The following is a 26,255-nucleotide window of genomic DNA, read 5'->3' on the forward strand; positions in this document are numbered from 1 at the left end:
ACTTTGATGAATGATCAAACTAAAATTTGGATGCAGCAAGTGAGAATCTAACTGTGCCCAAACAATGGGTTATGATATATATAAGTGAGAAAAACTTATGAGAGACTAGCGCACCGTTTAACTAATGACCCGTCAGTTAGCAGGTCTAATGAGTTCTACAGTGAGATTCACAAATTAAATGATAAAATTTTATATATTCCTTAAATAAAAATTTGCGATCCCATTGTGGGACCCATTGAACCTGCCAAATGGCCCTTAGTAGGCGGGTGCAGCTTCTCCCCATACAACACTAGCAAACTTTTGCAATTTGTATTAATAGCAGCTGCAAATTTCTTTGAAATTTTATTTGTCTTGTTCATCAATAATATGTATGGAAAGATTGTTACAAAGGTATCCAGATCACTGGAAATGTACAATAAACAATGGAGTTATTATCCAAAGAACTCTGATTGCAGGAGGCGCTGATTTCAGGGTAGCACGGTGAAAACCTTCACATCTTCCATTTCTGGGCTTCTCACCGAGTACTTAAATGTCCATCCATGGCAAGCACCAGCATGCTCACCATTCTTATTGATGGCAACAACAGCCCCAACAAAATCTGGAAATTTTCTTGCAATTCGAGAGATTGCATCCTTTGCGGCAAGCTCTGGTCCCATTCCTTGTCTCATACTTTCCACAGTTTGATAACTGAAAACAGATCTTACACGGATCAGATTAACTTAATGGAAAAATACAAGGAAAATGAAATAAGGTTGAATACAGGAGAATCTTCAGATTAGCTAAAGGTAAAGCAAGCAAGCAGATTACTCAGCAAGATCAAAGGTGCAGGCAAGCAGATTCTCAGACTGGCTTAGCCAAGCATACTCACAACCACCTAATTTTGGCTTAATATAAGGGTGACAACAATGGGAGAGGTGCTATAAGTGACTAAACAAACTACAAGTTCAAGACCAAAAAATGAAGGCTTTTCAAATCATCACACACAGTACAAGTTTTCCTCAAAATGGCAAGGACCAATAATGTCGAAAAGCCACAAGTACAAAAACTTTTTGAGTCCCAAGTAATACAATACCAGGGAAGGAAACGCATCATGATGTCACCATCACCAGTTGCACCACAAGCACCAACTTCTTCATCAGCATATGCTGAAGATCCTGCAATGGGTCCATCACCCACCCTGCCACCAGGAAAAGAAACTTCATAACATGGTCTTGAAATGAATAAATGAACTAAAAGCAAAATGGTACTTATGATTGGCTCGTTGTTCATTTCAACAAGATAAGCCTTAAAAACTCAAAATGTATGATAAACAACTTGAAGTGAAATCGGTACGAGTGACTGAAAGGGAAAAAAATATCCACAACTTCATGTTTATCCATATATTTGCTTTCTACAGAGGCAAAATGTGACCCCATTCTATTTCTGTTCACAAGGATATTTGAAACCAATATTACTCCAAAAGTGGAAGAGAAAGCTGCTGCTTATGGCTAGCAGCTTTGGTAGTGGGATCAGTAATATCTGTACTCTAATCGCCTCTTCCTGCATCAGCAACTTCTGGAGTCATCTTTCCAAGCTTCATGAAACATAAGAACTGTATTTTTACTGAAATTATTTTATGGAGAAACATAATCTGATCCCATGTGATCCATATTGGCTTAGAGAAATAATTTACCAAACGACAAATATGAGCTATGTAATAGCAACACTAAAACATGGTATAAAAGGTTTTAAGATAAGTAGATCCTGAATGTCTTTTTCCTTTAAAAAAAAGTAAAGATTATCAAGATAATTGTTGCTCAATGTCATAATCAATGTAAAATTATCAAGACAAATGTTACTCAATGTCATAATCAATGTAAAATCTCATCTGGGAGTAATATTGATGTCCTTACCTTCCAGGGATCTTAAAGGTGGCTCCATTAGTTGATGTCCCGACAGCAACATGCCCCATCTACAGAAGGAAGAAGTTTTGAATAAAATAACCATACATACATGGAAAATAAAGAAAAGACTTGTGCCTTAATGAACTTACTTTATCAATAACAGCCATTGATATGGTGTCATGGCTGTGGAGACCAACAGAAGATGATCCTGATTCAGTAACTCCCATCAGATTGGATGCAGGACATTCCCCCTCACTAGGGCCCATATTGCATTTTGGTTGATATGGACCACAACCATCTACAGGTACAACATTCTTCCAAAAGTTTGGTTGGCATCCATTCTCTCTCCATTTAGTCCACTTGTCCATAGACTCTGCCGAACTAAGGTTTGCGGGTCCAGGAAGACCCATTGCAATGGCAAAGGCTGATGCCTTCTCCCCAGCAAGGAGAGTGTGTTCCGTATGTTGCATAACTAATCTTGCAGCTCTAATGCCGTCTTTCACAAACCTCATGGCAGCTACTGCTCCAACCTCCATTGTGGCCTATGCATGTCTTACCAAAATAGATAATAGATTGTCATTCTTAATAAATAAATAACCACGCAGCGAAGTAAGAAAATGATTATTTTAACAAAAGGAGCATGTAAAGAGTCATTACCCCATTCATGATGAGGGCATCAATTGTAGTTTCTCCATTCTCATCCGGACTTCCACCAGGCCCCACTGTTCACACCAAATTCATATCATCAATGAGACCGCATTCTTGCAGTATCTCCAATAACCCATAATATGAGAAGTAAAAGATTAACGGATTATGTCAGGTCTTTAAATATCCCAGTGGAGATCGAATGCTCATATTACAGCCTCAAATGCAGTTCATGCATAGTCAATGCAGCTAAAACCTTGTGAATACAAATATGTCATAGGAAGCCTTGTATAAACTAATGCAACTAGCAATTGATGGTTAAAGAAAAGATGGTATCATACACTTGAAAAATTACAATGCAAATTCAACCCATAATAGTAACAATGATAAAGCGGGCACTAAAACAAAAGCTAATCGCAAGTACTTTATAATCCCACCTGTACCGTCACATCTCAACTCCTCACAAGTAGAGCAACCCTCGACGACAGCATCAACGGCTGAAAACCCACCATCAGCAACCCTCCAAGCAGCTCTCACAGCGTCCACAAAAGGCCACGTGCTCACAACTATTGGGTACTTCCCTGAATTCCCATCTCCATTTCCTAAAACCTGATTGATTAAAGGGGAAAAAAAATTGGAAGTTACGGAACGGAAATATGCCAAATGGACCAAACCCATGAAATAAAATTAACAGAAACGGTGAAATTAGTTAAAAACAAAAAGAATTAAGCTTGATTATTGATGGTGCAATTACCGAGGAAGATAGTAAGATGAAGAGAAAGACCAATTTGATGGACATAGAGGAGCTCGTGAAAACAAATTATAGTGTTTGCGATTGTTGAATGTAACAGGGGTTACCGTTTGGACCGGCAATGGAACGAACAAACGAAAAACTGAAGCGCGAGGGAGAATTGTGTGGGATGTAACCCATTCCCTTCAAAATACCCAATATATACCTAAAATTATAACACTATTAAATTTTACACAAATATATTCTAAAAAATTAGAGAAAGTATAAAAATAACCACAATTAAATTCTCATAAAACTAAACCCAACTCCTCAAAATCGGATAAATGGTCAAGAATACTCGACTTCAACCAAACCATACACAATTAGTAATTCAGCATAAATTCTCAATTTTTTCATGTTAGTCGGGTAAATAATTGAGAATACTCGACTTCAATTAAAATAAAAAATTATCTGAAAAATTCTTGATTTTTTCAAGTAAGTCGAGTAAAGAGTCGAAAATATCCGATTTTAATTTAACCTTACCCAATATTCATTCAGCAAAAATTCTTAACTTTTCATTGAAGTTTGGTAATTGGTTGAGAATATTCGACTTAAATTGAAATAAAAATTTTCCTTTTAATTAAATCAGATAAAAAGTCGAGTATACTCGACTTTGGTTGTGTTATTATGTAGAAATAATGAGAGAGGAAATAAACGTAAATAGATGATTTTTTTAGGTTAATTTTGACTTTTTACATTTTTAAGAGGTATATGTACGTAATGAGGTATAGATTTGATATTTAAGGATAAATGAGGTATATTTAAATAAAAAACCCCGAGAGGGAGAATAGCTCACGCTTTACTCTTTAATAGTTTCATTTTGCAACATATTTAATTATTTTGTTTAAAATATATTCTATTTTATCTGTCAACAAGCTCCGATGGTATTTTGAGTTCTCGACATATTGGCATAAAATACATACATGCATGTGCATTTGATATGGACTCAACTACTAAAATACATTAATGTGATAGTCCAAAATGAAAAAAAAAAAAAGTGCATTAACATATATAAACATACTCAAGAAATGTTCTGTATCATCGTCACAATGGATAAGCCTTTCTATAATTTCTGAAGCAACAATCGAAAATCACCCAATTTTCTAGAAAGCAAACCGAGTGAAAATTACAATACTTATTTGCACCAAGCAACAGCTTCTGTCCCAAAAACAACAAATATTTGACAACCAAAAATATCTAAACTATAAATAATTGTCAATAAGATACTCTCTAATCACTAAAATTTACAAATCAATACCCCAGAACCCTCCAACGTCTTTCAAGAACACAATATCGGCAGCTACTGCACAGGCGGCACCTCAACTAAATTTAGAAACCAATCGTGAGATATTGGTTACTATGTCAAGCTTCATGAATTTGCCGTAGCATCGGAAATCACACAGAATGGTAAGTCACCTCCATACAGTCTCATTTGCATCTGTGAAAATCGCGTTGTGCTGTTCCATTAGGCATTGAACAACCTCGATAGCACCAAAGTCAATTGGCATACCATCATCCAAAGGAATGGCAGACGAGGCATCCATTTCTTCACTCTCATCTACACCAAGAGAAAGAACAGAGAATACAACCAGGATCTTATTTCATGTGATAAGTGTTTCTAATCAACATAAGAAAGAACCTACGAATGAAATTTTAAATTGTATGAGGAAGAAGGAAAAAGATCAATTGGGTTTCAATGCATTTCCACACTTAACTATATCTCTGGTTCAGTAATCTCAACAATAAAATAATGCGGCAGTTAACTCCATCTTGTTTTCTTTTCCTTTTAATTCTTTTAATTAAAGTTACACTCTGTTCTTTATTCTTGCATATCATTTTTATCCTGCTTCTAAAGGATCTATCAATCAACTCCCTTCGTCAGTGCATACAAGTTTTCACCACAATTGAGTCATTCATTATGGTCCTAAAGAAATTATAAATAATGGATATTTTATTACATATAGCATCTTCTTTTCCAGTCATATTTTGTTTGATAGCATGTAAAGAAAACTAGGGACTTATCATCTAAGCAGAAAATCTTTTGGGTTAAGAGCTTGATTCTTCTGTAATTTCCCAAGGCATTAGAATTAAGAAACAAACACAACACTCTTGTATTACCCATATGAAAATATAATGAGGTTGGCCTGCTTGAAGTTCCATTCACCAACATACATTCTCAAACGAAAATAGAGCTTATCAAAAATATCATTAGCTTCCAGTTCTGATCTTATCACACATATTTACTCAAACCAGTCCCACTTTTATTTTATTTCTATTTTTTATTTTTTTCTAGAATGGTAATATTTGTCTAAATTAATATCCACACAAAGTCCCGAACAGCTCTTTTCAGCCATAGCTATTTAACGCATGCAACAGTGAACTGTTAAGATGTTTTGTAGTTTATAGTGCTGTGACGAAGTGTTTTTCCTTTGAAAACGAATAGTTTTGGATGAAACAGTTACATATTTTTTTCAATATAGGATGACCACTACAATAGACATTAGTCATGATGGAAAGTCGGAATATCTAATAATTTACCAATTTGTCTTATTTGATAATGCATCAAAAGCAAATATTCACAGTTTGGTCTAAGTTAAACAAAATTAAAAAGGTTATAATGTTTATGGGATAATATCACTCACCAGCAAGCATGTCCCATTCACCATGAGGAGTTGCTGGTTCCATGTTCTTCGAAGAGCTTCTGGATGCATGATTCCAATATTGCCGATAAAACTCTGGTTTTCGCTCCTTCTGCCACATAATAACAGGGGCCATTTCCATGGCAAGACTTCTAGCATCCATCTGTAGAGAAGTAAACACATGCTCAGAAATAACTATCAGGTATTTATTTAAATGCTAACAACATTATCACACATTTAGCATTAATTATCAGTATTTATCTACAAGCAAACAATTTTTTGTACATATTAGAAACAATGCAACTTAAAATAAGAAGAAAATTTGGCCACAACAAACGTGGCTGACCCAACTTAAATAGTGAAAATCTTATTCAAGTAACATGTGGAATTGTATTTCGTTCTGACAAATAAACCAGAGGAGAATGAATAAGCAAATGCATGTGCCAACCGGCTCCCAACCCACTGAAAACCAGAAGTCAAGAGAGAGTAAGACAGAGATACTTCCTACCTTGTTAAGAAGTGACTTCTGGCTAAAACGGAGCAAAAGTGCAGTAACATATTCCAGTGTCATGAAGTTCACATTGGAAAGCTTCTTAAGTGTGTTTCTCATTGCATGTATGCTAGAACGGGCACCTTTTATCTCATCATATAGCTCAAATGTTGTCAGGGGCTCAGGAAGACTAGCAAGGTAGTACTTGGCTAGAGCGGCAACATCAACTGGATTCACACCCTCTGGCAGTGATGCATTGGGATCTGAAATACACAAGAGATAGATAGCAATTTATAATGTTATTCAGAAGCAGTAAAATCCAAGAAAAAAGTGCCTGAGATACCTTGATTGTACATAGAAACCAAATGCTGAATGACCTTCTTATCTCCCTCAGCTTTGAACAAGAACTGTGAGCTTAGTCCTAAAAGTCAAAGAAATAAACAGTTACTCTCCAAATGTTATGTATATGATGTATCATGCATATATAAGAAAGACAATTCAATTCATTCAATTCTCATATGAATCACCTGATAATACGAGGTAATCTGCACATTTGACCAATATATGTGGAACAGGTTTGCCATATTGTTGTCGTTGTACAGTAACCTCAATTGGGACTCCAAATACTGAGGATAAAAGTAATTAAGAGAATTAGAGAGATGAACCAATAAAAAAGCATATTAGACATTATGTAACTTTCTTATCACAACTTAGCCCAGGCATAATGAGAAAGAAAATGAGCGAAATTCAAAAAGTGCAGAAATCAACATAAAAATACTTAGGACTAAATACTGCAAGAAAATTAGTGATGACATATATGATACAGAATGATAAAATTAGTGGTGGTAAAAATGATTAGGAGAACTAGTGGCAACTTGTAGATCAAACTACACAGTAGATTTGCTGAACTACTAGCTTCTTTGCCTGACCAGTACAAACTACTTTCAGATACAGTAATGGCTGGTTTGTGCTGGGCATTGACATTCATTATACAGAACTCCAACCATTTATCCCTCAGCAAAAATACTATGAAACAATTAAATGCACCTACACTGCATTGAATACTTCTAATAAGTACAAGGATCGCAAAAAGATAAGAGAATAAAATCAGATTCTATAAACTGATTTGGTCTACGCAGGAACATCAATTCCCAATAATAGACTGTTATCTGCAGCCAAGCAAATGCAATTCACTTAATTATCCACCATATAAAGGTGAAAGTAGAAAAACCTAAAACTAATTTATAAAATACTTGAAAAGGTGGTGGGATGAAAAGAAAAGAACATTCCCCAAATATAAAAATAAAAAGTTAGCAAGAAAAGTTTACAATACTTACCATCAGTGCTTGCAACTCCCTGCAAAGGGGAAAGATAGGTAAGAATGTGGGAACCTGACATTTCATGAAAGCAGCAAAAACAGAAACTCAAAATACTATACCTTCTGCCATCGTTCAATATCAGTCAAAATAGTCTTACTTTTTTGTGCAGTCTTTTTTGCAGCCTGAAATAATTCACAATATCAACATGTTTAAGTCATTGTCTTAACTCATCGACAAACTAATTTAAGGCTGCTGTGAAAATTTATGGGGTACATATTAAACGCCAGTTTCTAAATCTTTTTAGTACTCTTTATCCTATCATATCACAAGTCACTAATGCGTAAAGACGAGTGTACAAATATAAAGACAAAATCTGACACGTGTTAAAAAGTTTAGACTCAAAAGATGATAGTTAAGTGTCAAATATGCATTTGTCAGTATCTAGGGCTAAGTTGCAAATGGTTTTCAGATTATTAGATAAAATCTATAAACAGTTTTCTACATGATTACCTCTTCAACTTTTATCTTCCCAACAGCAACCTTGTCCTTTGTCTCTGAAAATCCCCTCCTCAAAAACATCCCAGTTATAGCAGCAGCAGATATCAAACGTTCCTGCACAGCATGTTTCGTTGATGGCTCCTGAAGAAGAGCCCATCGACTTTTGACAGCTGAGCCAACACGTTCCGCCACATCAGCAGCGTTACCTTTTGCATCCTTCGCAACTTCTCCTACTGATTGTCCAGCTTCTCTAAGCTTTGACCCTGAATTAACATCTTAATCAATCATGAAAAACAACAAACAACCCAAAAAAAAAAGCAAGTAGAAAAGTAAACTTTTAATTGTTTAAAGAACCAATCAAGTTACCTGAGGAAGAAAAGAACTCACTAGCCTTCTCCTGCCATGGCGGAGAGATGGCGGACGGCATTGATCCGACAACAAACACCAAAACCAAGCTTCAAATACAAGAAACGAGTCAATGAAAGTACACAGAATAATATTCTTCAAAAGCCACCATAAGTAGGCTTCCAAACTCGATAACTCTACTGATAATATAAAATTGTTACAAGGCTTCAGTTAATTCGGTAGCACTTGATCATTTTATTTTTTAAGCAATCAAACACACAAAATGAACACGTCATCAAATTTAATCAAACACAATTTCTAACTCAATTTAAGCACAACCAAATAAAAAATAAATAAGTAAAATAAATTAAAATAAAAAATGGCATACGATCAGCAATAAATAATTTGGAGCATCAAATAAACTGAAAAATCAACAAGAATAAAAGATAAAACAACAACAAATTAATTCAAAAAGAAAAAGAAAAAACACTCGGTATTTAAAAATCAGCAGAGTCAGTGATTGGAAAAAATGAATAAAATTCAATTATTAGTATTTACCTTCGTCGTATGTTGTATTAGCTGAAGAGAAATCGATGCAGAGTCAAGTCCTTTTTTTTTTTTTTTTTGGTATTTTAGAGTGAGAAAGTTTTGAGAGTCGTTTATTGCGTAGAGAGAGAGCGAGAAGGGGAAAGTCGTTTTGAGGGATTCAAAATATTGCAAGTGATATAATGATTTGCTGTTGTTGTGTGAGGCTGGTCTTTGATTTGGTTATTCGAATTTTCCAATAGAGTGACGCCACGTCGGTGCTCGTTTTGGACACGACGACTGGTGCGTGCTTTGATTTTGTTCTGGACTTTTCTAACGGATATAACGACTCACCATTTGGAAGCGCCCTGCGCGTTGTCACATAGCGCGTGAGAGGAGTTTATTATTATTATTATTTTTTTTTTAAGAGTGAGAGACCTCTCTAATTATAGTTTATTATCAAAAAGTTGTTTTAAAAAAATATTATTATACTAATAATTATAAAACGTAGAGAATAGTTAAATATTTAATAAAATTTATTTTTAAAAGTGTTGTGAATTTTAAAAATAATAGTGTACATTATCTTACTATTAAATTATTATAAAAATACAAATGATTGAATTAAATATAATATTTAATAAAATTTATTTATACATTTATAAATATGTATATAAATATATTTTTAACCTGGTATATATAATATTTGATAACTAAAATAAATATTTTATGTTTCTAATTTTATTTTTATTTTGTTATCTCAATATAATTGGTAATAATAAGAATATCTTTAAAGTTAATGGTTTTATTTCCTAATTAATAAGGATAATTTTAATTTTTTATAATATACATAAAGATATATATGGGATTCTCAAAATCGGATTTTGAAAAGCTACTCCTTCCCAACTCTTCAAAATCCTACTCTAGGATAGGGTGATTTTAGTTAAAGTGATTTCTACAAAAATTCACCAAATACTGAAATTAGCTTTTAGTTCTTCAAAATCACTTTTAAACCTCCCAAAAGTAATTCCAAACAGGCCCTAACAATTTTTTTTCAATAATTATTTGAGACTTTGAGTGTAATATGCCACAAGAATTTAACAAATGAATTTTTTTATTTAAATGTGCTCGTTAGTGTATTTAGAATCGAAGATCTGAGTGTTAGGAAAATCGAAATATCATAATTGAGTACTACAAAATAAGGTATATATGATATCATTAACTGACAGAATATTGAAGTGTAGTCTAGAAATATCACCTTTAAAGAAGTAGAAAATTTGTTCTCACAATATATAATAAGGGTTCGAATTCTTAAGTTTTAAGAATGAGATGAGAAGTTGTCCACTAATTGACTAGAGTGGTTTGCAACAAAATTTAAATATCTAAATAATTTCTTTGAGCAACTTTTATTTAAATAACTGTTTCCTTTTTTCAAATCATACATAATTTTTTTTAAACAGTACAACAATAACTCACAAATCTTCATTAATAGTTGTATCATAGTGCCTGTTCTATCTTAATTTCTTCCACCACATCCCCAACAATTCTCTGCCAAAACCAATGCTCTTTCCACACTTTATCCATCCGCTCAATTGGCACATTTTTAGTCTCTGGTAAAAAAAAGTGCACAAAAACAGTCATCACCACCTCCCATCCTCCAAAAAAGAAAAAAATCCCCGCCTTTAAATGGCAAAGCATGGCTAAAAAGCTCTGAGCTACCAAGAAAATAAACAAAAATCCAACTGCAACAGTAATACTTTGCCCTGCTGATCTAATCTCCAACGGAAAAATCTCACTCGGAACCAACCATCCCAATGGCCCCCAAGAGGACGCAAACCCAGCTATGTATACACATACAAGTGCTAAAACTAAGTAAGCATAGCCTTCGCTGATGCCACCATGATCACCAAGCTCAGCTGCCATGATTGATCCAATCATTACTTGCGACACAAACATTAGTATTCCCCCAACCAGAAATAACACTTTCCGGCCTAGTTTATCGGTTAGAATCATCGATGTGATTGTTGCTATGGTGCTTACCCCGCCAGTCACAACTGCGGACATGAGTAGTGATGTACTTTCACTTAGCTTAATAGTCCTGAAGAGTACCGGAGCGTAGAATGAAATGACATTGATTCCTGTCACTTGTTGGAAAAATGGTATCAGTATTGCCATTACTAGCTGAGGCCTGTATTTTCTTTGAATGATTGTCTGAAATGGGTGTTTGACAGTTCTTGAAACAATGCTTGCTCTGAGAAGATCATCAAGTTCTGCTTGAACGTCAGCTGTGCCGCGGACACGTTGCAGCATCTTTTTAGCCTTTTCGGGGCCATTGCTACGCTGGATTATGCTGTTGGGTGTGTCTGGCAGGATAAGAGCACCCAGTGTTAGTATTGAAGCAGGGGCTGCAGCCATTGAAAGGGAGATTCTCCAGCCCCAGCCGCCCTTGATCTTTTGGGTACCGTAGTTAAGAAGATTAGCTCCTAGAACTCCAATGGCAGTACATACTTGGAAGCCAATGTTGAATGCTCCTCTGTGATTTGGTGGTGCCATTTCTGAGAGATACAGTGGCACTGACTGCAGCCAACAAAAATTGAACTTAAAACGGGAATGCTCAAACATTTGGAGAAAATTTATGAAACACTTACTTGGTTAGAAAAACCAATGCCAACTCCAAGCAACACGCGCCCAAGTATCAACATGTACACGTTAAATGCAGCACCGCCGAGGGCTGAGCCGGCTAGAAACGCCACGCCACCGACAAGGATTGATGCCTTGCGGCCGAGGGCTCTCGTGACTTTGGAAGCAAATAAGGAAGCAATAAGGCCAGCAATGAATGGAGAGGAGGTGAAGGTGGTTAATAGTTGGCTGTTGAACTTGCAGTAGTTGCTAACTTTGGTGTCTTCTCTCATGTTTTTGTACACTTCTGGGAAGAATTTCTTCAGAAATGGTTCCATCGATGTCACTCCACCTTCACAAGTCAATATTTTAAATTCGGTAGAAAATTTTTCTTTTTTTTTGTCTTTTTCCTTTATATTCGCCAAAATTAATTAAACAAGTAGGTTGATGTTTTCAAGTTTACGTGATCCTTTTTATAAGAAACGGACATGCAACTACTTGTTGCACGTTTTTGTATTTTTCCCTTCGTCTCGGGAATACTGAAAAAGTAAACCTTGACATCTGTCAAAAGCAAATAGTTGGAAATCTATTATTAATAATGATCCTTGCAATCATTTTCAAAGCCGTCAATATCATGCCAAGTGATGCCAAAGGATTCGTTGACTCCTACAGTATGTAAAAACTTATCAAGAAATATAGCAATGAAACTCTGCTGAGAACGCCATTTGGGCAATTATAAAATGAGACGTAAAGCTGTTACGAAAAAATTCACCAACTCTTCTTGCATTAATTTTGTCTACACCACTAAGAAAATGCACATAATTTTATTACGTCTTAAAAGATACATGTTGAATTTAAGGCATGATTGAAATGCTATGATTTACTTAAAATTTTTGCTTAGAAAATTAAAGGAGTTTTAAAAAATATTTACTTTGGAGGAAGGTTGTTGGTTTCCTCTCTACTAAAATCAATATATACCATTTATTTTTTATTATATTCCTAATACCTTAAAGCTCCTCTGGCACATAAAATTTAAAAGTAAAGATGGGTAAATGGGTTATTTACTTGATAATTAATCTTGAGAATATAAAATATAAATTTATTATTAGAAACTAACAAAAAGTACAAGAAAAATATCTTATTTTTAATTTTTTTTATTCACACCAAAACATATGGTTCATATTTTTTAGTGCTTATATTATTTTATTTTAATTTTTATTTATATGATTTGGTTAATTTATAATAAATATGAATAAAAGTATATTTAAAACTAAGGGCAATGTATAATTCACACTACCTAGGGTTATTGACTAAATAAAAATAATAAAAGGGATAAGAGGTATATATTGACCTTAGTAGTAAGAAAACTGACAATTTCTCTCCTAATCTTTTAAATTTAATAAAAAAAAAGTTGGTTTAATTGTAATAAAATAAATAAAGCTGGTTTAATTGTTAATATCAAAATTTAAAATTCAATCTTGGCCACTTATTTCACTATGAGAGATTAGGAGAGAAAATTTTTATGTCAAATTGCTGTGAAATAGATTTTTTTTTATTTTTTATATAAACATGAATTCAAACAATAATTTGGAAAAAAATATTAGGGATAACATAGGTATTTTATCAAACAATTGTATAGTAGAATCGCTTGAACTTCTCAAACTATGGTTATGAACATTTGCGAGCCATTTTATAGCTGCTGTTAGACAACAAGAGTGCTATAGAGAGCCTAAGAAAGTCCGCTAGCTAAAGCTTAATCCGAGATCATTGATCTGTGAGAGAATTGAACAGAATCAAGGTAATTTGAGGAACGAGATTGATCAAGCCAATTGGATTGTATAAATATCATCAAGGAGATACATACGTGCAGAAACAAACCTGAAATTCCAAGATCATAGCCGAAAGTAAGACCTCCAGTGGCAGCAACAATACATGACAGGACAACAAATGGAGTTATCTTCCCATTGTAATATTGCCCACCACCTTCACTAGTAAATGCTAAGCCCACCGCCATATCTGGCGCTGCTTAATCTTCAAAACTGATCAGCACTCACAGCAAGAGAAAGACGACACGAGAAGACAGAGTAGTGTGTTCAAAATTTTGCTGATAGTGAACGCTTAATTAAGTAAGATGATCTCTCTCTCTCTCTCTTGAATTATGTAGGCGTAGACAATAATATCAGCATCACCATATGATCAACATGGAACACTATGATAAAAAAAAAAAATATTATTATAGTAGCATGTGGGGTTGTTACAAATATTTTGAAGAATTAACATCAGAGCTTGGAGTTTTATTTGGCTTCACTATCAGAGCAAGAAGAAAGAGCAGCTAGCCAGCCTTTGGAAAAAGTGATGAGTTAATTGTTTCCTGGGATCCCTTACAAGTATTATAGTGCTTCTTGCATCTTACTGTCTTCCACTCCTTCTCCAACTATTCTCCTCCAAAACCAATGCTCTGCCCAGAGTTTATCCATCTGCTCAATTGGCAAATTTTTAGTCTCAGGTAAAAAGAAGTGCACAAATGTCGTCATAAATGCCACCCACCCTCCAAAGAAGAAGAAAATCCCTGCCTTAAAATGGCAAAGCATGGCTAAAAATGTTTGAGCAACCAAGAAAGTAAACAAAAGACCGACTGCCACAGTAATGCTCTGCCCAGCTGATCTAATCTCTAGTGGAAAAATTTCACTTGGAACCAACCATCCCAATGGCCCCCATGAATAAGCAAACCCAGTAGTATATACACAAACTAGAACCAAAATTAAGTAAGCATAGCCTGAGCTGAATCCTCCGTGATCACCAAGTTGAGCTGCCATGATTGATCCAATCATTACTTGTGACACAAGCATCTGTATCCCCCCAACTAAAAACAATACTTTTCGGCCAAGTCTATCGGCTAGAATCATCGATAAGATTGTTGAAATTGTACCTACACCACCAGTCACAATTGCGGACATGAGTAGTGATGTACTTTCACTTAGTTTGATTGTCCTAAAGAGTACGGGAGCATAGAATGAAATGACATTGATTCCTGTCACCTGTTGGAAAAATGGTATCAGTATTGCCATTACCAACTGAGGCCTGTATTTTCTTTCAATGATTTTCTTAAATGGGTGGTTAATGGTTTTTGAAATGGAGCCTGCTCTGATGAGATCATCGAGTTCTGCTTGAACATCAGCTGTGCCACGCACACGCTGCAGCATCCTTTCAGCCTTTTGGTGGTCATTGCTGCGCTGGATTATGCTGTTGGGTGTTTCTGGCAGGAAAAGTGCACCTATTGTTAATATCGATGCAGGAGCAGCAGCCATTGCCAGGGAGATTCTCCAGCCCCAGCCACCCTTGATCTTTTGGGTGCCGTAATTGAGAAGATTAGCGGATAGGACACCAATGGCAACACATACTTGGAAGCCAATGTTGAACGCTCCTCTGTTTTTTGGTGGTGCCATTTCTGAGAGATACAGTGGCACTGACTGCAACCAGCAAATTAAAACCAATTGAAAATTGTTGAGCAAATCAAATGTTTGGAAAAAATAAAATAACCAAACACTTACTTGGTTTGCAAAACCAATGCCAACGCCAAGCAACACACGCCCAAATATAAGCATGTAAATGTTAAATGCAGCGCCTCCGAGGGCTGAACCAGCAAGAAAAGCTGTGCCGCCGACAAGAATTGATGCCTTGCGGCCGAAGGCTCTGGTGACTGAGGAGGCAAATAAGGAGGCAATAAGGCCAGCAATGTATAGAGAGGACGTGAAGGTGGTTAATAGTTGGCTGTCAAACTTGCAGTAATTGCTAATGTTGGTGTCTTCTTTCATTTTTCTGTACACTTCTGGGAAGAATTTCTTCAAAAATGGCTCCATTGACGTCACTCCACCTTAGCATAAATATACACAAGTAAATTTTTAAGTTTCGTTTGAAAATTTAATTAAATCGGCTCTTTCTAACTATACCGAAAAGCTTAGTCAAGACTCAAAAGACTGCAATATGTTATTAGAAAGGATTAAACTATAATATTCTCGAAACGTTTGGTTTATTCATTATTAATTATGAAAAACAATGACTCATGTGAGAAAGACTAGTAAAAATTGAAACTTTTGGGTGCTTTGAAATTACAAAGTTTCACATCGTAGTTCCAACACTTCTTAAGTTACATTGAAGTCTGTCCACACAAATTAATTGGCAATCTATTATTAATCATAGCATTTTTCGTCAAATCCGTCATTATCAATTATCATGCCAAAGCACGCCATGTGAGACCAAAGGATTCATTGACTCCTATGGTACAATTAATAACATACCTTGAAAGATTGCAATTAATAATTCTCAAGCAAAGAGATTTGCAGTTACGTATTAATTTCTGCAAGTTAATTGCCACTAGTTATCTACAAAATGATTGTTAAAAAAAAAAAAAACTATGAACTCTAATACAATATTTTTGTCTTTACAGTGCATGGAAGTTTGTAACGTTTTATTATTTTGCCTGTCTGAAACCTGCATTTCACAAGATGGACTTACGCACTATATATAGATCAGTTTATTTTGTATATTTTGAACATGTATGTTAAACTCAAATATGTTTCTAACTGTTATAATTCGGTCTAATTTTATAAGCAAGCGAACTAAAGTGTTTAGTAAATATTAATTGTAACTCACTAGACAGCTGAAGTATTTGATAATTAACATGCACTTTTACTTGGCACCTAGGATAAAGATTTTCAAAAGTTTGGTTGATTTTCTAAGAAACTCCACTAGCTATGTATACGTTAATCCAAGATCAGTGATGGGCTTGATAGAATAGAGCGACAAGAAGAAATTGGAGAATTTAACCAATCAATAAATTTCGAGCTGAGGAACAAAGAGATATAGAAATACAATTTAAGTAGATAAACAGACCTGAAATTCCAATATCATAGCCGAAAATAAGACCTCCAGTGGCAGCAACAATACAAGACAAGACAACAAATACTGTCATCTTCCCATTGTAATACTGCCCACCTTCACTAGTTATTGCAAAGCCTGCTGCCATATCGACTGCGGATAGCTAAACTGAATCTTCAAAACTGATCAGCAGGACTGATCATAGCAACTTATATAAAGAAGAGAAAAGAGACAGCGGTGTGTGTGTGTGTTGAAGATTAGTTGCAGAAGGCGAAGGCTTAAAAGTAGCTGCAGTCTTTCTTGACTTGTAGCCGTATACGCTAATATCAGCACCGTTAGTCATGCATGGCCTTTGGAGTTATGAGCAACATGGCAGCGTGTGCTTTGGGGCCGAGGTCCGGGTTCAAATTTCACTAATGTACGTGCCTTGATAAATAAATAAACAAATTAAGAAAATAAAAACACGTGGCAATCTATGCGTGGGGTTGTTGAATATTGAAGAACTAATCATTGTGAAAGCATATGGAGTCAAGATAAAAATAGCAGCTGCTAAGTAACTCATTGGAAAATTTAAGATGTGCTTCAAGAAATCCATTATAAGTATAATATATTGGATCAGTAACCCAGAAATATCATTGCTTTGCGCTTATAGCCATCAATTGAGGTGTTGTGTACTGCTCTGGAAGAAGAGTCACTTGCTAATTATCAAAAGATTAAAATAGCGAATGTTACCAAATATCTAGTCAAGTAGAATCACCGGATTTTTAAGCGCAGAATCTCTTACAAAATAATCAACTATGATGAATTGACAAGTCAAAGTTGGTGTGCAGTCTGTTTGATTTTGCTTATAGCCCCAAGATTTGCCATTAATAGTCAAAATAACAGAATTCATAGCATAAATATTAAAACTTGAAGTCTAATAATTTTTTACTACCAAGTTAAAATTAAAAAAAAAAAAATTAAGAAAGGACTTCTAAAAGACAAATTTGACTTTGACTCACAAGTCTGTTACTAATATATATACATGTGTGTGTATGTATACAATCATTCTCATATGCGAGTGTCTTTATTTTTATTTTTAATGCGGATATGCTTTAAACTATGGAGTTTAATAAATTTATTTTTAAATGAAATATAAAACTCTGTGACTTAATAATATTAAAGTCACAGAGACTGCCCGCACTATAGAAGGACTCTATATACACAGAGTCATTTTTTCCTTTTTTTTTTTTTTCGTGCAAACATGCTTCTAAATCATGTGGCTTAATAAAGTTAATTTTTGAATGTATATAGTCCTTGCCTTTTTTTTTTTTTTTCACTTTACTAAAATAAAAGATTTCTTGATTGAATAATTACTTTATAAATATCATGCCTTATCATACCATGTCCATCCAGATAATAATAGCAGCTGTGAAGAATCAATACATTTGTACTAACCAAGAAGCACACTTAATAATACAGTTAACATGCCGAGGAAGCTGCAGTATCTGTGAAGCAAAATAAGTCAGCAGATAAAGTGGAAACGGTGACACGGCCAAACCACAGAGCAGCCTCAGCAATCAGCATATGCATAGGAGAGAATCCTAGATGATAATTGACGGCTGGATTTGTGCCAGCGGAGGCTGAATTTAGTGAGCCGTTCTTATCTTACGGCTTGCCCAATTTGTATGCATATACAAACAACTTTTGTATTCACCATTTCATTTTCCAAGCATTATCAATGAAATGGTAACATTTTTCTCTGATGTTTGCTCTGCAAATATTTGCCATATTAAGCTAAGTTTAATAACTCAAGTCGTCCACTACCCCGCAATAACTCTATATATTGCGTGGAGAGAGAGAGAGAGAGAGAGAGAGAGAGAGAGAGAAGGGGAAAGTCGTTTTGTGGAATTCAAAATATTGCAAGTGATTAATGATTTGTTGTTGTTGTGTGAGGCTGGTCTTTGATTTGGTTATTCAAATTCTCCAATAAAGCGACGCCATGTCGGTGCTCTTTTTGGACACGAGGACTGGTGCGTGCTTTGATTTTGTTCAGGACTTTTCTAACGGATATAACGACTCTCCGTCTGGAAGTGCCATGCGCATTGTAACATAGCATGTGAGAGTAGGGATGGTAATTTTTTCCGATGGGATGGGATGAGATGGGATCATGTGGGATCTCATTCTATTTGGGACGGGATTGAGATATATTTTTGTCTTATAAAAAAATTTAGGGACGGGAGTGAGACATTATTTTTGTCTAAAAAAAGTATAGGAACGAGATTGGGACGTTTTTTCATCCATTTGCACATACAAGATGGGACTGGGATTGGTAAATCCTATCCCATCCCATTCCGTCCCATTGCTAACCTTATGTGAGAGTAGTTTATTTTATTATTATTTTTTTCAAAAGTAATGATATAGTCACAAATTTTTGTATAATTTTTTTTTCAATTTTTTTTCTATAAATCTGGAAATATATTAAAAATAGAAAAAAAGGAAGATATACAAAATTCTCAAGAACAAGAGATTAAGTTATGAAACGATATTTAGAATAGCCCCAAGCATCATCAAATAACTTTTTCCTAATAGCCATTGGTGGTTCATCCCACCAAGTATACATGGAACAAGATAAACCCAAGTTAACTAAGCAATCCGCTACAAATTTTCCTTATCGAAAAATATGGGAGCATCTAAAAACCATATTTGTAATCAGGCTATGACAATTAATCCATCTATTACGGATGCACCATGGAGGGGCAAATCTAGGATTTTGGAGACAAGCCAGAGTAGCAGTAGAGTCGCTCTCTAACCAAACATATTGCCACCCTCTATTAGCCGCTTCTTCAATAGCCACAATGGTACCAAATATTTCAGCATAAAATGAAGAATGAAGGCCTAAAGGCATTGCGAAGCAACCTTTAAAGGCCCCATTAAATCCCCTGAAAACAGCACCACAAGTTGCCTCTCCCGGATTTCCTTTAGCAAGGCCATCCGTATTAATTTTCACCCAAGGAATTAGAGGAGGATGTCGAAAGACTGAAACTACTTTCGGAGCACAACGCAACGGCTTCTTTATGCCCAATATATTATAAATTGGGACTTGGGTTGCTACGTGTCCTGGACAAAAAGAGCTCAACAAAATAATGTGAGAAGAAATGACAACCTTTAATTGAGACAAGGAAAACTCACAATTTTCGAAGTGTAATAAGTTTCGAGCTTTCCACAAATAATAAAGAAGGATGAAGCAAGCTATGCGCTCGAGGGAGGCTGTATGATGAGAGAATCTATTATCAAGAATTAACTTTCGTGAACTCACAAGGTCTCCATCCATGGGAAATGTGGCACTAAATAAAGAAGTGAGCCAACCCCAAAGTTGTTGAGAGAACCTGCATAGGAAAAATAAGTGGGCAGTTGTTTCATCAGATTGCAAGCAAAAAAGGGCAAGCTGAGATGACGCAAAGCCTACATAAACACAGCTGATCATCTGTTGGGACTCTATTATGAAACAGCCTCCAAGCAAACATAGAGTATTTTGGAGGAATAAATGATGACCACAAGCATTTGTTCCAGGGGCAAACTACACGGCTGCCAAGTAAAAAATGATAAGCTTCTGCCAAAGTAAGATCACCATATGTTGAGTGGCACTACACCATCTTATCTTCGGTATCTACTATGGGCAACTCTGTATTTTTTATATATGAAACTAGCTGAGGGAAAGAAACTTGAAAATGATCTGGAATATACCAAGCACCATCACGAATCAAAGTGCTCACAGAAGAATTAAGGTTCATGATTAAATCATTAATATTCAATAAAGAAACAATGGAATTTGACAGCCATCTATCCCGCCACAGGTTAATCTTTCTTCCATCTCCCACAACCCAACGAAAACCATCAACTAAAGTAGGAATCATAGTCTTCAAACCCCGCCAAATGGAAGACTTGGAATAAGTTTGAGACTAATTTTATTGTGAGAGGTGGAACCGACCTTTTAAGAACTTACACTAAATAGAAGAAGATGTCAAAATATTCCAAGAAGTCTTAAGAAGAGCAGCACGATTGAGTAAGGATAGGTCATGAATTCCTAACCCACCAAACTCCTTTGGAGCACAAACCTGATGCCAAGAGATAGAAATCATTTTTCTAGAATCACAGGAGCTAGTCCAAATAAAGTTACGGATCCAACCACTCATTTGCTTCAAGAGGGAGCAAGGCCATTGGTAGATCATAAAGCTATGAAGTAACATGGCTTGGATAACAGACTGCACAAGTTGAACTCGACCAGCCATTGAAAGTAATTTTCCCATCCAACTTTCAAGCTTTCCTCGAACTCTATCAGCAAAAACCTGCAAGTGTTGCTTCCTAGGGATTCCCTGAAATATCGAAACTCCGAGGTAAGTAAAAGTAGCTGGACCATTTTGAAACCCTAAAAAGGACTTTAAAAAATTGCTCATGTGACTCATATACGAGCTGATAAAGAACCGAGATTTAGTCTTGTTAATCACTTGACCAGAAGCTCGACTATAAGACTCTAAGAATCCCTTCAAGTTCGAGAGAGAATTATAATCACCACGAACAAAAATAAAGATATCATCCGCATACAGCGCATGGCTTGAAGAAGAACTGAGTCTTGGAGAAGAGATACCACGGATTAAGCCTAGCTCTCGTAAGTTAAGAATGCCTCTGCTAAGAGCCTCCTCTGCCAAGCAAAAGAGCAGCGGTGATAAAGAATCACCTTGCCTCACTCTTCTGTTACAGTTGAAAAAACCCCTTGGAGTGCCATTAACAAGAATGGATAAATGGGCAGAGTGCAGAAAAGTAGAAACCCAAGAGATAAACTGAGATGAAAAGCCAAAATTCTTTAAGACCTGGAAAAGAAAACCCCACTCAATTGTATCGAAAGCCTTTGTGATATCCAATTTCAGCCCCAGATTACCATCTTGAATCATTCAGTCAAGAAGATTGTACGCCTCAGAAACTAAACCAATAGAGTCAGAGATATAACGCCCTTTTACAAAACCAAGCTGTTGAGGAGAAATAATTTTTGTAATAAATGTACCCAACTTGTCTGCCAGAATCTTCGAAAGAATTTTGAAGAGGAAGTTCGTAAGATTGATTGGGCGAAACTTAGAAACCTCAATGGCACCAGCATCTTTTGGAATTAACACAATAAAATTAGAGTTAAAATTTTGAGGAAGCTCACCAGTGGTGAAAAAATGCTGAACAAAATGAACAACATCAAGAGCAATAATATGCCAATAGTGCTAATAGAAAAGACCGACAAAACCATTTGGACCAGGTGCACTATTCGGGTCCATGGCAAAGACAGCATCTTTGATTTCTGAAGCAGAAGGCACATCAGTTAAAAAAGCATTATCAGCCTCAGAGACTAGATAAGGAATCACTGAACAAACTGTTGTTGAATCGTCCACACTAGGAGTTGCCGAATAGAGCTTGACGTAATAGAAAACCAAGTGGTTGGAGATCTCCACAGGATTAGTGTTCAAAACACCATCAATGAGCAAACTATTAATGGAAGAGTGAGCCATCTTCATTCTATAATAGGCATGGAAAAACTTTGTGCACCGATCTCCATCAGTCAACCATCTAACTCTAGCCTTCTCTTTTAAAAAAATGGATTGGTTACGCACTGCTTGAAGGAGTTCCAGTTTAGCGGTTACCTCATCATTATAAAGCTGCTCTGAATTGCCACCACTAGAAATAGAACATTTAATTGCAGAAAGATTGGCCCTAGCATTATCAACACGAGCGTGAATATTACCAAAAACCGCTACATTCCAAGATCGTAGAGCAGTTTTCAAGGCTCGCAGTTTTGATAGCATAGACCGTGTAGGATAAAAAAAGTTCACGGAAAGCCAAGCATCTTTAACAACTTTCTCAAAATTAGGGTGTTCAATCCAAACTGAGTGGAAGCGGAAAGGCTGGGGACCGAGGCTGTTAACAGGAAAACTAGAAACAAGCAAAGCACTGTGATCTGAGCATGAGCGAGGCAAAATTGAAATACAAGTGTGCAACCTAAGAGGGGGGATGAATTAGGATTCTAAAAATTATTTGATTCTAAAACAAATTATCATGCAAATCTAAAATGAATTTAATGGAATAACAATTAAATCAATTACAATATAAAAAGATAAGGGAAGAGAGATTCAAACACAGAGTTTTTTAAATGGTTTGGCCAACCTCGCCTACGTCCACGCTTCCAAGTTTTTCGGGCTTGAGGATTTCACTAAGCAAACCTCCAAGGCTTCAAATGCTTATACTTGACTTCTAAGGTGCCAATGCACCTTTACAACAAGAGATTATCTCCAATATCTTAACCAAAGTGTATCATAACACTTATAATCACTCAAAGTAAAAGATTAAAAATTATTTTTCTCTCACACAATATTTAAGATTACAAATCAATGCCCAATGTGTTAATAGATGAAATAAGAATGTGTTTTAAAGCTCTATGAAGATTGTATTCTCGAATATAAGCTTAATGGTCGTGTTGTGATCAATCTTGTTTGAATTTGAATGAGCTTATTTATAGTTGGAACTGAAAACTAGCTGTTATTGACTTTCTGCTCTCTGTCGGATCGCCGTTAATTAGATGTCAGATCGTCGTTTGACTGGTCAATATGACCGTTGGACTGAATTTTCAAATTGTCGGATCGCCGTTATTTGTATGTCGGATCGCCGTTAGTGTCCAGAGACTAATCTTCAACTCTGTTCGATGTCGGTGAGCTGTTATCAAGATGTCGGATCATTGTTTTCTACAGTAACTGCTATAATGAACTATTTTTATAAAATTATAGTTTGACCCTAAAATTTTATAAAATTATATTATGGCCCAAAACTTTATAAAACTTATCAATTAGGTCCATTTTCAGGATTTTAAGCAATACTTGTTATTATAAAAAATCTCAAAGTTTTTTTTCTCAATTGAAACCATTAACATGAGAATAACCAAAAACAATTTCATAGAATATAAAGCTTTTATAAAGTGAGAATGATGATTTAAAAGTATATGAAAACTATTTTGAGCTTTTAAAAGATTAATAAATCTTAATCAAGTTTGTTATCATCAAAATCAATAATAAAAAAATATTTATGTTAACAATCTCCCCCTTTTTGATGATGACAATTTTTTCAAGAAAATACTTGTGTAATTTTGCTCCCTCTAAATATGTGCTCCCCCTAAGTGAAATATTTAAGGAATTTTAACTTCCCTTAAATATGTGCCCATTTATTTTTAATCTCATAAAATTTTTTTTAAACAGAACAGATTGAATTGATAAATTATCTCCCCCTTCATCATCAAAAAGAAATGAGCGCGAAAAGAGTAAAAAGAGAGGTTCAGAGATTACCCATGTTGGAAAAATTTCGGCAAAATCTCCTCTTAAAAATGAACATATCCTCAACAACAAAAATAGTTAAAACACTCCCAATATATATATATATATTCCAACTTATCAACCAACCTCCATTCCAACAAATTCAACATAATCATGAACAATAACCAAACATGTCATCAAAATCAACGAAATCATAAATAAAATCCACATATCCAACATAATCATCATAAAAGCATCATAAGCATAAACAAAAGACAAATAACATCATAATAACTACATAAAATGAGTGATGTATGTGCGAAAAACATAGGTGCAGAAAACTAAGATGGGGGCGGTGATGAGGAACTACCGGGATCATAACCAAGATGACTAAGGATATGCCGCTGTCCAGCAAGTAGCTTCATCTGCTGATTTAACATTTGCTGCCAAAAGGTCGTAAAGTTAGATTGAAGCTGCTGTTGTTGCTGGGACAAGACATCCACTCTGTCGAAAAGCTACTGAATGCGATCCTCAGGAACGGTTGATGCTGCAGGAGGCATAGCTGGGTTGGCTGGCTCTTCATTCTGAGAGGATGTTGCTGTTGCTGCTGATGCGGCTGCTGCTCGGTGGGGGGCACGTGGTCTAGTGCTAAGACGAAAGTCAGGTAACTCATCCTCGGAATAAACATCATTGAGCATGCGGTTATCATCTAGAAAAGTATCATCATTCTTAGAGGAGGTAACCTTGATCCACTTGCCTTGCCGCAAATGGAAACCAATCCCCGAGATTATTTCCCTACCCAGCTTCTTGGTCTCAACATATACAGGTTCGGTCAAAGGAACATGAAAGTATCACAGAATCTTACTAATAATGCTACCATATGGAAGACATCCGTTAGACACAGTAGTGGTAGAGAGCATATGATGCACAATTGTGAATGAAAGATGCACTTGCCTTCCTCGGATGAAAGAGTCAAGTAAACCGAAATCTAATCTAGTCACCTCATCAGCATGTCCATGCCTAGGTGTCATCATGTGTTGGAGAATACTGTGAAGAATACAGACTTGGAAAGGTAACAATTGAGACCGAAAAGACAATGAGCAGACCTCGTCAGAGAGATCGCGACGTCTACAGATATTCCTAACGCCCTCAATGTGTCTAAACTGATTAAAGTGAAGCTCTTTTCTAGCACTATACAGGTTTAGCCCTTCACATGATATTCCAAGAATATGTGTTACGACTCTTTTCTAGCACTATCAAGCTCAAATATGTCGAACTCAATCCTAACACCTCCAACATGTGTTATGACTCTATCTTTTCGATTAACAAAAATCTCCATATTATAGTAAAACACCTTAACTAAATTTTCATAGACTCGTTCTTCAATGCCTAAAGCTTCATCTCATTGTTTTAGCATTTGAGGCAAAGTTCTACCACATATAGTAATATTAGAGAAGTCATCGATATCAATATAGAATGAGGGACTTACCGCTTTTCCCATGAATTTCTGGTGAAACCGTTGAGCCAGTTGACCATTTGGAAAATGCAGGCTGTCAAAGTCTTGAGAAAGAGGCCTGGAGGAGCTGGGATTGCTTGGAGCTGCTTGCTTGGTTCGGGTACGCCTTGGTCGTGAAGCCATTGATGATTTTGGAGAAATTTAGATTGGTAGAAATGAAGTTTGAGAGATGAGAGAGTGATTACAAGTTGAAATGTGATTGAAAATGGAAGAAATTCGGGTCAATTTTGGCAAAGGTAGTGCAGCTGGTTCTAGGGTTTTAAGTTGGGATTTTTCAAATTTTGAAGAGAAAACCGGTTTTAATCGGTTAAAAAGGTGCTAAAGATGATAAGGATAGTTTTAATGCTTCAATTTGGTGAAAAATGACAAGAAAAATGATAGATTTGAGAGAGAAATGAAGTTGCAGTCGCGGTTTAGGAGAGGGAGAGAGAGAGAGAGAGAGCAAGAACGAAATGAAGAAGAAGACTAAAGACTGTTCACTTAACGTGCGATAACGGCGAGCCGTTATATAGATATCGGTGAGCCGACAATGTCCAAAGAGTTCCCAAAAAATTTTCATGAAAATGGCAAGTCGTTAAGGTGTTATCGGCAAACCGACAATGTCCAGAATGCTTGCCATAGTTTCTGCCCAAAAACGGTTAGCCGTTTTTTGAAATAACGGCAATCCGTTTTCTACAACTTATGATTTCACACATTTATTTTAGTATTTGGCCAACAATTAAGACATTTCAAGATCATTTCATTGATCCAAAATGTTTTAAGTGCCAGTTCAATGCATAATTTATGAACATA

General features: G+C 35.7%; 4 protein-coding genes across 5 annotated transcripts; all 4 read right to left on the minus strand.

Moving 5' to 3' along the window:
• Positions 1–306: 306 nt before the first annotated feature.
• LOC18031931 (probable isoaspartyl peptidase/L-asparaginase 3) lies at positions 307–3,438 on the minus strand. Of its 2 annotated transcripts, XM_006421526.2 has the most exons (7): positions 3,283–3,438; positions 2,966–3,137; positions 2,541–2,605; positions 2,033–2,425; positions 1,893–1,951; positions 1,073–1,177; positions 307–687 (listed from the first exon to the last, which is right to left on the minus strand). In XM_006421526.2, exons 1-7 carry the CDS (start codon positions 3,325–3,327, stop codon positions 468–470), a joined length of 1,059 nt encoding a protein of 352 aa, XP_006421589.1. In that variant the 5' UTR covers positions 3,328–3,438; the 3' UTR covers positions 307–467. The 2 variants fall into 2 exon arrangements, with proteins under 2 accessions (XP_006421589.1, XP_024047226.1); XM_024191458.1 differs by lacking the exon at positions 3,283–3,438 and having other exon boundaries at positions 2,033–2,435; positions 2,966–2,992.
• Positions 3,439–4,352: 914 nt separating this feature from the next.
• Positions 4,353–9,331, minus strand: LOC18032145 (uncharacterized Rho GTPase-activating protein At5g61530). The gene is made up of 10 exons (XM_006421527.2): positions 9,168–9,331; positions 8,631–8,719; positions 8,277–8,527; positions 7,886–7,948; positions 7,785–7,803; positions 6,975–7,073; positions 6,791–6,868; positions 6,466–6,710; positions 5,961–6,120; positions 4,353–4,876 (listed from the first exon to the last, which is right to left on the minus strand). The coding sequence occupies exons 2-10, from the start codon at positions 8,689–8,691 to the stop codon at positions 4,731–4,733; spliced, it is 1,122 nt and encodes a 373-aa protein (XP_006421590.1). The 5' UTR covers positions 8,692–8,719; positions 9,168–9,331; the 3' UTR covers positions 4,353–4,730.
• Positions 9,332–10,628: 1,297 nt separating this feature from the next.
• On the minus strand, positions 10,629–13,764 carry LOC18032153 (hexose carrier protein HEX6). Its single transcript, XM_006421528.1, has 3 exons — positions 13,629–13,764; positions 11,780–12,102; positions 10,629–11,708 (listed from the first exon to the last, which is right to left on the minus strand). Exons 1-3 carry the CDS (start codon positions 13,762–13,764, stop codon positions 10,629–10,631), a joined length of 1,539 nt encoding a protein of 512 aa, XP_006421591.1.
• A 135-nt stretch (positions 13,765–13,899) lies between these two features.
• Positions 13,900–16,944, minus strand: LOC18031330 (hexose carrier protein HEX6). The gene is made up of 3 exons (XM_006421529.2): positions 16,644–16,944; positions 15,302–15,624; positions 13,900–15,220 (listed from the first exon to the last, which is right to left on the minus strand). Exons 1-3 carry the CDS (start codon positions 16,774–16,776, stop codon positions 14,141–14,143), a joined length of 1,536 nt encoding a protein of 511 aa, XP_006421592.1. The 5' UTR covers positions 16,777–16,944; the 3' UTR covers positions 13,900–14,140.
• Positions 16,945–26,255: the final 9,311 nt, after the last annotated feature.

Source organism: Citrus clementina, unplaced genomic scaffold (assembly GCF_000493195.1).
Source record: "Citrus clementina cultivar Clemenules unplaced genomic scaffold, Citrus_clementina_v1.0 scaffold_9, whole genome shotgun sequence".
Classification (NCBI taxonomy): Eukaryota; Viridiplantae; Streptophyta; class Magnoliopsida; order Sapindales; family Rutaceae; genus Citrus; species Citrus x clementina.

Bases quoted from the DNA above. Each gene is read 5' to 3' on its own strand.
- LOC18031330 (XM_006421529.2), bottom strand. From the start codon at position 16,776: ATGGCAGCAGGCTTTGCAATAACTAGTGAAGGTGGGCAGTATTACAAT. The intron at 15,625-16,643 runs GTCTGTTTATCT...ATTTATGCTAAG, and splicing joins CTATGATATTGGAATTTCAG to GTGGAGTGACGTCAATGGAG. The intron at 15,221-15,301 runs GTAAGTGTTTGG...TGCTGGTTGCAG, and splicing joins GCATTGGTTTTGCAAACCAA to TCAGTGCCACTGTATCTCTC.
- LOC18031931 (XM_006421526.2), bottom strand. From the start codon at position 3,327: ATGTCCATCAAATTGGTCTTTCTCTTCATCTTACTATCTTCCTCG. The intron at 3,138-3,282 runs GTAATTGCACCA...TTAATCAATCAG, and splicing joins TCATCTTACTATCTTCCTCG to GTTTTAGGAAATGGAGATGG. The intron at 1,952-2,032 runs GTAAGTTCATTA...TTCCTTCTGTAG, and splicing joins CAATGGCTGTTATTGATAAA to ATGGGGCATGTTGCTGTCGG.
- LOC18032153 (XM_006421528.1), bottom strand. From the start codon at position 13,764: ATGGCGGTGGGCTTAGCATTTACTAGTGAAGGTGGTGGGCAATATTAC. The intron at 12,103-13,628 runs GTTTGTTTCTGC...TGACTTGTGAAG, and splicing joins CTATGATCTTGGAATTTCAG to GTGGAGTGACATCGATGGAA. The intron at 11,709-11,779 runs GTAAGTGTTTCA...TGTTGGCTGCAG, and splicing joins GCATTGGTTTTTCTAACCAA to TCAGTGCCACTGTATCTCTC.
- LOC18032145 (XM_006421527.2), bottom strand. From the start codon at position 8,691: ATGCCGTCCGCCATCTCTCCGCCATGGCAGGAGAAGGCTAGTGAGTTC. The intron at 6,711-6,790 runs GTATCTCAGGCA...TGTGTATTTCAG, and splicing joins GGTTTCTATGTACAATCAAG to ATCCCAATGCATCACTGCCA. The intron at 6,121-6,465 runs GTAGGAAGTATC...ACTTCTCTACAG, and splicing joins AGAAGTCACTTCTTAACAAG to ATGGATGCTAGAAGTCTTGC.